General features: G+C 38.1%; 1 protein-coding gene across 2 annotated transcripts in view; it reads left to right on the top strand.

Annotated features, from left to right (window-relative positions):
• Positions 1–1392: 1392 nt before the first annotated feature.
• The window catches only part of LOC101287697 (solute carrier family 22 member 9), a 33428-nt gene continuing 24711 nt past the window's right edge, over positions 1393–10109 (top strand). For both annotated transcript variants that reach the window (XM_033415085.2, XM_004264249.4), the window contains exons 1-2: positions 1393–2024; positions 2679–2782. In XM_033415085.2, the coding sequence (XP_033270976.1) occupies positions 1623–2024; positions 2679–2782 (506 nt within the window). In that variant the 5' untranslated portion in view covers positions 1393–1622. The remainder of the gene's footprint in view (positions 2025–2678; positions 2783–10109) is intronic.

The following is a 10109-nucleotide window of genomic DNA, read 5'->3' as shown; positions in this document are numbered from 1 at the left end:
TTCACAGGAAAGGTGGGGGGAGGGATAAATTGGGAATTTGGGATTGACATTTACGCACTGCTATATTTAAAATAGATAACCAACAAGGACCTACTGTATAGCACAGGGAACTTTGCCCAGTATTCTGTAATAACCTAAATGGGAAAAGAATTTGAAAAAGGATAGATACATGTATATGTATAACTGAATCACTTTACTGTACACCTGAAACTAACACAACATTGTTAATCTACTATACTCCAATATAAAGTAAAAATTAAATATATATGTAGAAAAATAATAAAGTCAAATTAATTGCCAAAAATAGAATTAATTAGTCATAAAAAGGAATGAAAGATGGCATATGTTACAACATAGATGAAACTTGAAAACATTATGTTAAGTGAAAAAAAAAACAGAAAGAAGCCAGATACAAAGGCCCACATATTTTGTAACGTGATTTCTATGAAATACATAAATTAGGCAAATCCATAGAGACCGATGTAGATTAGTGGTTGCTAAGAGTTAGGGGTAAAGTGGGGAATGGGGTGTGACTCCTCGTGGGTACAGGTTTCTTTGGTGGTGACGAAAATGTTCTGTAATGAGAGCGTAGTCATGGATGCACAACTGTGAACAAATAAAATCGATGTAAGTGTATATTTTAAAGAGAATTACGTGTTATATGAATTATACCACAATAAGGCTTCAAAAAAATTTTAATGGAAAATTTAGTGCTAACAAAGGTGACAGTTTTCCTATATCGCTCTTCAGTTCTTCCATAGCACATTGTGCATTTGCCATATATATGTTTTATAATATCAGATTGTAGTTATTTACATACCTCTCCCTTACTCACCATAGTCTTACACTTAAAACCTTGTCTAACACAATGCTGTATTCCTAGAACAGAGCAGGTCCTCACAAATGTTATCCGAATGAATCTATAAGCCTGTAAAAAATAAACTTCTCTATGCACTGACTTAGCCCTCTGCCCTCCATCACTACCCACACTGACCCCATTTTGAGTAATTTATTTTCAATGTGAAATCATGGTTTGATTTGACTTTCAGCAGAATAATGTCATTTACCAAAAGAAAAATATTGTATCATATTTCACTTGCTTTAAATTAACTCAGGACTATTTTCATTAACTCTTTTAATCAAAAGTCAGTACTAAAAAGCAAAGCACTTACTTTCAGTACTTTTCACAGAAAAACAAAACATGTTTCACTTTCGAGTCTGACAAATGACATGTTCTGAAAGGGACTGCAAACCATGTAGCAGGTTTATTTTATTTTATTTACAGATGTGTAGCTCAAAGTCCAGTGTCACTTTGGGACACTGCTGATAAAAAGAATTTTCACAAAGTAGACCTTTAAACAGTTTTGTCAATTGCTGGAAGCATCTCAGCAAAATATTTCTCTGTGACTTTAAAGAAGACAGTTACCGACCAGATCCCCAAACAAGCTGGAGAAATAGCTTCCATGGCCTTGCTGTGAAGGTGAGACAGGGCCCATCGAGCTAATACTGAGATCAGGATCAATACACACTTAGTGTGTGACATAGTGAAAGGAAACTTTTTCTCCCTTTGAACTTCTCTAAATAGTCATTTTGCCTCCCCTTGGGGATCACTGCTCAGCTCAATGGCCTTTCAGGACCTCCTGGATCAAGTTGGAGGCCTGGGGAGATTCCAGATCCTTCAGATGGTTTTCCTTTGTATCTCCAGCCTCATAGTGTACCCTCATATTCTATTGGAGAACTTCACTGCAGCTGTTCCTGGTCATCGCTGCTGGGTTCACATCCTTGACAATGACACTGACTCTGCTAATGGCACTGGGACCCTCAGCGAAGACACCCTCCTGAGAATCTCCATCCCACTGGACTCAAACCTGAGGCCAGAGAAGTGTCGTCGCTTCCTCCTCCCCCAGTGGCAGCTCCTTCACCTGAACGGGACCTTCCCCAACATGAGTGATCTGGACACAGAACCCTGTGTGGATGGCTGGGTGTATGACCAAAGCTCCTTCTCCTCCACTGTCGTGACTGAGGTAAGAGGCCCCATTTACATCTTATGAGTGCATGGTCTGGGTGTTTAAGGGTAACAGAGTAATGAACAAGCTTCTAGAATTTTTAGTCACTATTAGGTGCTCATTCTTCATTCTTTCAGCAAATATTAATTACTTCTTTACTGAATGCCAGACACCTATATATTTCATGAGTCTAATGAACTCAAAAATAGATGTGACCTTGCTATTATATGGCTTTTATTATTTAAAAGACCAAAGGTTAAGCAAGTAATTTATGCGATGTGTTTAAAAGGTCAGTAATGCTCAGCCTGGCTTGAAAATTAGAAATATCAGGGATATTGATCAAAACCTCCAAGCGCTGTACCCCAGAGCAACCATATGAGAAGATCTGTAATGAAATTCTGGCCTCAGTAAATTTTTAAATCTCCTCAAATGATTGCACTGTGGCCATGTTTGAGGATCACTTATTATGGAATTAAAAAAGGCATAAATATAACCAACAGGTTTAAGCTGATACCTGAATGATAAAAGTCAACTAAAGTAAAAAAGGAAGCTGGAGAGGAAAAAAGGGCTGAAACAAAGAAACATGTAAATCATTTAAACTGTTTCAATCAGGTTTCCACTGAGGGGTCATAAGTTGTGGAGCTCTCCTTTGTTGGTTTCCTTCTCTTCCAGTGGGACCTGGTATGTGAATCTCAGTCACTAAAATCAATGGCCAAATTCTTATTCATGGCTGGAATGCTGGTGGGAAGCATCATATATGGCCATTTATCAGACAGGTGAGTGTCTCTGGATCACAGCTCTCTTTACTCATGTATTTTCATGAACTCATAAATCATTCTTCCATTAAGCAACACTTATGATTACTGTAGCTTTGTAGTATAGTCTGAAGTCAGGGAGCTTGATTCCTCCAGCTCCATTTTTCGTTCTCAAGATTGCCTTGGCTATTTGGGGTCTTTTGCGTTTCCATACAAATTGTGAAATTTTTTATTCTAGTTCTGTGAAAAATGCCATTGGTAGTTTGATAGGGATTGCATTGAATCTGTAGATTGCTTTGGGTAGTAGAGTCATTTTCACAATGTTGATTTTTCCAATCCAAGAACATGGTATATCTCTCCATCTATTTGTATCATCTTTAATTTCTTTCATCAGTGTCTTATAATTTTCTGCATACAGGTCTTTTGTCTCCTTAGGTAGGTTTATTCCTAGATATTTTATTCTTTTTGTTGCAATGGTAAATGGGAGTGTTTTCTTAATTTCAGTTTCAGACTTTTCATCATTAGTGTAGAGGAATGCCAGAGATTTCTGTGCATTAATTTTGTATCCTGCTACTTTACCAAATTCATTGATTAGCTCTAGTAGTTTTCTGGTAGCATCTTTAGGATTCTCTATGTATAGTATCATATCAGTATGATACTGGCACAAAAACAGACATATAGATAAATGGAACAGGATAGAAAGCCCAGAGATAAACCAACACACCTATGGTCACCTTATCTTTGATAAAGGAGACAAGAATATACAGTGGAGAAAAGACAGCCTCTTCAATAAGTGGTGCTGGGAAAACTGGACTTTTACATACTGTAAAAGTATGAAATTAGAACACTCCCTAACACCAAATACAAAAATAAACTCAAAATGGATTAAAGCCCTAAATGTAAGGCCAGACACTATCAAACTCTTGGAGGAAAACATAGGCAGAACACTCTATGACATAAATCACAGCAAGATCCTTTTTGACCCACCTCCTAGAGAAATGGAAATAAAAACAAAAATAAACAAATGGGACCTAATGAAACTTAAAAGCTTTTGCACAGCAAAGGAAACCATAAACAAGACGAAAAGGCAACCCTCAGAATGGGAGAAAATATTTGCAAATGAAGCAACTGACAAAGGATTAATCTCCAAATTTTACAAGCAGCTCATGCAGCTCAATATCAAAAAAACAAAAAACCAAACCAAAAATGGGCAGAAGACCTAAATAGACATTTCTCCAAAGAAGAGATACAGATTGCCAACAGACACATGAAAGGATGCTCAACATCATTAATCATTAGAGAAATGCAAATCAAAACTACAATGACACATCATCTCACACCAGTCAGAATGGCCATCATCAAAAATTCTAGAAACAATAAATGCTGGAAAGGGTGTGGAGAAAAGGGAACCCTCTTGCACTGTTGGTCGGAATGTAAATTGATACAGCCACTATGGAGAACAGTATGGAGGTTCCTTAGAAAACTAAAAATAGAACTACCATACGACCCAGCAATCCCACTACTGGGCATATACCCTGAGAAAACCATAGTTCAAAAAGAGTCATGTACCAAAATGTTCATTGCAGCTCCATTTACAATAGCCAGGACATGGAAGCAACCTAAGTGTCCATCATCGGATGAATGGATAAAGAAGATGTGGCACATATATACAATGGAATATTACTCAGGCATAAAAAGAAACGAAATTGAGTTATTTGTAGTGAGGTGGATGGACCTAGAGTCTGTCATACAGAGTGAAGTAAGTCAGAAAGAGAAAAACAAATACCGTATGCTAACACATATATATGGAATCTAAGAAAAAAAAAGGTCATGAAGAACCTAGGGGTAAGACGGGAATAAAGACACAGACTTACTAGAGAATGGACTTGAGGATACAGGGAGGGGGAAGGGTAAGCTGGGACAAAGTGAGAGAGTGGCATGGACATATATACACTACCAAATGTAAAACAGATAGCTAGTGGGAAGCAGCCGCATAGCACAGGGAGATCAGCTTGGTGCTTTGTGACCACCTAGAGGGGTGGGATAGGGAGGGTGGGAGGGAGGGCGATGCAAGAGGGAAGATATATGGGAACATATGTATAGGTATAACTGATTCACTTTGTTATAAAGCAGAAACTAACACACCATTGTAAAGCAATTGTACTCCAATAAAAATGTTAAAAAAAAAACACACTTATGGCAAATTACACTGCCCTGGGGCTTCCTTGCTCCCCAGGGATCTAGAAACACAAACAAATGGAGAATTACAGTCCATGTGGTGAGGGCTATTTTATCAGCTGTGAGCACTGTGTATGGGATACAGAAACAACATCTCCATCAGACAGGGGAGCATTTTAGGATGAGGTTTAGAACAGAGGTGCCACAACACGTGGCTTATAAAGACGAGAAAGAGGTACCTATGGGAACAGAGAGGAAGATGTTTCACATCATGAGATTCAACCTGCTCAATGATACAATATGGAAAACAGTGTTGCCTGCCTTAGCCAGGGGGCCGTGTTCAGTCCCTCTTAGCTGAATGCTTGTGGATTTTCAGAGCATGGTCATCATGTCCCTGTTTCTCAAGTGTGATGGGCAGACATTCCTAAGAAACCTGTGTTATACACAGCAAAGTGTCTTGGTGGTGTATTCCAAGGACCTTGATTTTTATTTTTGCTGAAACATTACTTTAAAGGTAAATTTTTCAACCATGTAGGGAATTAATCTAATGACAACTTCTGTCACCATTTGTGGTATTAGAAATTGGAATACCCTGTGCCTGACCATACCACTTCTGAATTAGACAGCCAACCTTTGCCACCACCCAAGCCTGTCTCCTCTAAAGGGTATGGGGAATTAAGGTGCCCCTTACCACTACTAGCATAATGCCATCTGTTATCTCAGGTGAAAACGGTGAATTCTGAATTTATGACCTTATAAAAGGTACCTTATAAAAGTTTTCAGAGTCAGAATGTTCATTTCTAACAGTTCTATAACACAGAACTACTCATCTTGCAGAAATAAAAATAAAACAATATATCTATGCTGATTGATTTTTGAAAAAGCTTCCAAGACCATTCAATGCGTAAAATATGGCCCATTTAACAAATGGTGCTGTGACAATTGGATATCCACATGCAAAAGAATGTGAATAAACCTAAAACCATAATAAATATTAACACAAAATGGATTAGCAACTTAAATATAAGATCTAAAACTATAAAACTCAGGAAAAAACAGGTGGAAATTTACATGACTTTGGGTTTGGCAATGTATTCTTAGATATAATACCAAAAGCCTGAGTAACAAAAGAAAATATATAGAGATAGGACTTCATCAAAATTAAAAACTTTTGCACATCAAAGGACATTATCAAGAAAGGGAAAAGATAACCTATCTGATGGGAGAAAATATTTGTAAATCATATATAAAGAATAGATAGGCAAATAGACCAATGGAATAGGGTTTAATATCTAGACTATACAAAGAACTCCAACTCAACAACAAAAAGACAAAATACTCAATTTTTAAATGGGCAAAGGACTTGAATATACATTTATTTTATGAAGTTATACAAATAGTGCATAAGTACATAAAAAGATGCTCAACATGATGTCATTTAAAAAAATGCAAGTCAAAAACCACAATAAATGGGCTTCCCTGGTGGCGCAGTGGTTGAGAGTCCGCCTGCCGATGCAGGGGACACGGGTTCGTGCCCCGGTTTGGGAAGATCCCACATGCCGCGGAGCGGCTGGGCCCGTGAGCCATGGCCGCTGAGCCTGCGCGTCCGGAGCCTGTGCTCTGCAACGGGAGAGGCCACAACAGTGAGAGGCCCGCATACCGCAAAAAAAAAAAAAAAAAAAAAAAAACCACAATAAAATGCCACTTCACACCTACTAGGATGGCTATAATTCAAAAAAAGAAAGGAAAATAACATGTATTCACAAAGATATAGAGAAATTAGAATCTTGTACATTACTGATGGGGAGGTAAAATGGTGCCACCACTATGACAAATACTTTGGGAGTTCTTCAAAAGCTAAATTTAGGGAAACCACACGACCCAGCATTCCACTGCTAGGTATAAAACAGAAAGAATTGAAAACAGGAACTCAAACAGATAGCTTATACAACAATGTCATTGCAGCATTATTCACAATAGCCAGAAAATGAAAACAACCCAAGTATCCATCAACAGATGGATAAAATGCGATATGTACATACAATGGAAATTGTTCAGCCATAAAGGAAATAAAGTTCTGAATCATACTAAAACCATGAAAACATGTAAAGTAAAATAAGAAAAGACAAGACAAATATTTATGATTCCACTTACATAAAATATGTAGAATAGGAAAATTCATAGAGAATAATGTAGACTATAGATACCAGAAGATGGGGAGAAAGAGGAATGGAGAGTTATTGCTTAATGGGTACAAAGTTTCTGTTGAGGATCTTGAAAATTTTTGGCAGTAGCTAGTGACGATGGTTGCACAACATTGTAAATGTAATTAATACCAGTGAGTGATCTATACAGTCAAAAGTGGTTAAAATAGCAAATCATATTTTATATATTATACCGAAATTAAAAAGAAACTTAATCAAGAGCATGAGAAGACAAACCACAGACTTGGAAAAAATACTTGCAAAAGACACCTGAAAAAGAATCATTATCCAAAATATACAAAGAACGCTTAACAAAAGGAAAATGTACATTCCAATTTAAAAATGGTCAGAAAACTTGAAAGGCACCCCATCAAAGAACTTATACAGATGGTGAATAAGCATATGAAAAGATGCTCCACAACATATGTCATTAGGGAAATGCAAACTAAAACAATGATATACTACTGCACGCCTATTAGAATGGCAAAAAGCGAAACACTGACAACACCAAATGCTGACAGAGATGAGGAGCAACAGGAACTCTCTCTCATTCGTTGCTGATGGGAATGCAAAATGTTACAGCCACGTTTGAAGACATTTTGTCAGTTTCTTACAAAATTAAGCACACTCTTGGCAAATAATCTAACAATCAAGTTCCTTGGTACTTTCTCAAAGGACTTGAAAAGTTATGTCCACACAAAAACCTACCTGTGGATGTTCATAGCAGCTTTATTCATAATTGCCAAAACTTGGAAGCAACCAACATGTCCTTTAGGAGATGAACGCATAAATAAATTGTGTTACATCAAACCATAGAATCTTACTCAATGCTAAAAGTAAATGAGCTATCAAGCCATGAAAAGACATGGAGGAACCTTAGATATGTATCACAAAGCAAAAAAAGCTAATCTGAAAAGGCTACATATTGTGTGATTCTAACTATATAACGTTCTGGAAAAGTCAGAACTATGGAAACAGTAAAAGGATAAGTAGTTGGTGGGGGGGAAATAAATGAATAAGCAGTGTACAGAGGTATTTTAGGGCAGTGAAACTACTCTTTATGATACTGTAATGGTGGGCACATGTCATTATACATTTGTCAAAACCCATAAAATGTACAACACCAAGAGTGTATCCTAATGTAAGCTATGAACGTTGGGGGATAATGACGTATAATTGTAGGTTCATCAATCGTACCGAATGGATCTTTGATATTTAAAACCCTTGTCGGTTAGTTCCAAAATTTGTCTCATCTCAGGAGAAGAGTTGAAAGATTTCCATTCTCTTGGGAATGAGTTCCATTTTCTTGGTTCTTCACATATCAAGATATTTTGAATTATATCTTGAATATTATAAATATTAAGTTGTGACGATTCTATTTTCCATTATTATTCATCAGTAATACTGATTCCTTCATTTTAGCAAGTAATTTTCATGCCTGAAATTAAACTAAAAACTGTTTCTTAGGCAGCAGCTCTGACCTCAGTTTAGATCTTTGTCCTTAGTTGAACTTATTCTGCAGGTGTATGTTTCAGGGGCCATCTGGGGGATGTGTGGTAGACACAATTTTGGGATCCCCTCTTTACCACTTTCCCTTGCTGGAACCCCCACTTTTTTCATTGTTCCCAGTTTCCCACCATCTGTGCCCTGATTCTCCAAATTGCAGGATGGCAGGTTTTTTTCATGCACCTCATTCACTTTACTGTGAGGACTGCACCTTATTCCAGGCTAAGAGCCATGGAAACAGGATGTTCTTTATATTGTTCTCCCTCTGCTCTTATCTGAGAGAGTATACACTCCCCATTACAGTCTATCTGCTTTTGTTCACTCTCACCTATGTTCCAGTAGCTCCTTTTTGTGTATGTACCTGCATTATATTTCTTTTCTGAGGGAATGGAGGACAAATAGTAGGGTTTAAGGCCTTTATTCCTGGAACCAGAAATGTATGCATCAGAGGCTTTTAAGAGGAGTATTATAATAGAATATTTTAAACCTAATTCTTGAATCTCCATTGATAATTAACTGAGAGAGCCAGAATCATGTTAGGGAAGACATTTTAAAAGTCTGTCAGAATAGGCCTTAGGAAAGATGGTGGGAATTTGAATTAGGAAGATGTCCACAGAAATGGTAACAAATAGCTGGATCTGGGTCATAATTTGAGGACAATGCAGTAGAACTTCCTGACGCTTTCAGATTTTTAAGGAGGTGATGGTGTGGCAGAGGGTCAAGGAAGATATCTATGTGTCCAGGCTGAGGAAATGGATGAATGCTGATACCATTTAGTGAGATGAAGGAGGATAGGGAATGAGGCACATATGGAGGAGAAAGTCAAGACTGCTGTTCTGGGCGAGGTGGCCAAGATAATTGGAGTAGGAAGACCCTGAGCTCACTTCCTCCCTTGGGCACACCAAAATTACAACTATTTACATAGCAACTATTGATAAGAAAGACCAGAATCTAGCAGGAAAAAAATCTTTTACAACTAAAGATATAAAGAAGGAACCAACCACAAAAAGACAGGGAGGAAGGGCAGAGATTCAGTATAGTCAATACCTATACCCCCAGGTGGGTGACCCACAAACAGGGAGGATAATTACAATTGCTGAGGTTCTCCCCAAGAAGCCAGGAGCCCAAACTTTACATTGATCTCCCCAGCCTTGGGGTCCTGCATCAGGAAGATGAGCCCCCAGAAGGTTTGGCTCTGAAGGCAAGCAGAGCTTAATTTCAGGGGAGCCAGAGGGTTGTGGGAAATAGAGACTCCACTATTAAAGGGCTCACACAAAATCTCACATGCTCTGCGATGCAGTGCAGAAAGAGAAATTTGAAAGGAGCCTGGGTCAGACCCACTTGCTGATCTTGGGGAGCCTCCCAGAGACGCAGGTAGTAACTGGAACTCACCCTGGGGACATAGACACTGGCATCAGCCATCTAGGGAGCTCATTCTACAATGTGGACACTGCTGCTGG

Source organism: Orcinus orca, chromosome 8 (genome assembly GCF_937001465.1).
Source record: "Orcinus orca chromosome 8, mOrcOrc1.1, whole genome shotgun sequence".
Taxonomy (NCBI): Eukaryota; Metazoa; Chordata; class Mammalia; order Artiodactyla; family Delphinidae; genus Orcinus; species Orcinus orca.
This window is presented reverse-complemented; position numbering and strand designations above follow the sequence as displayed.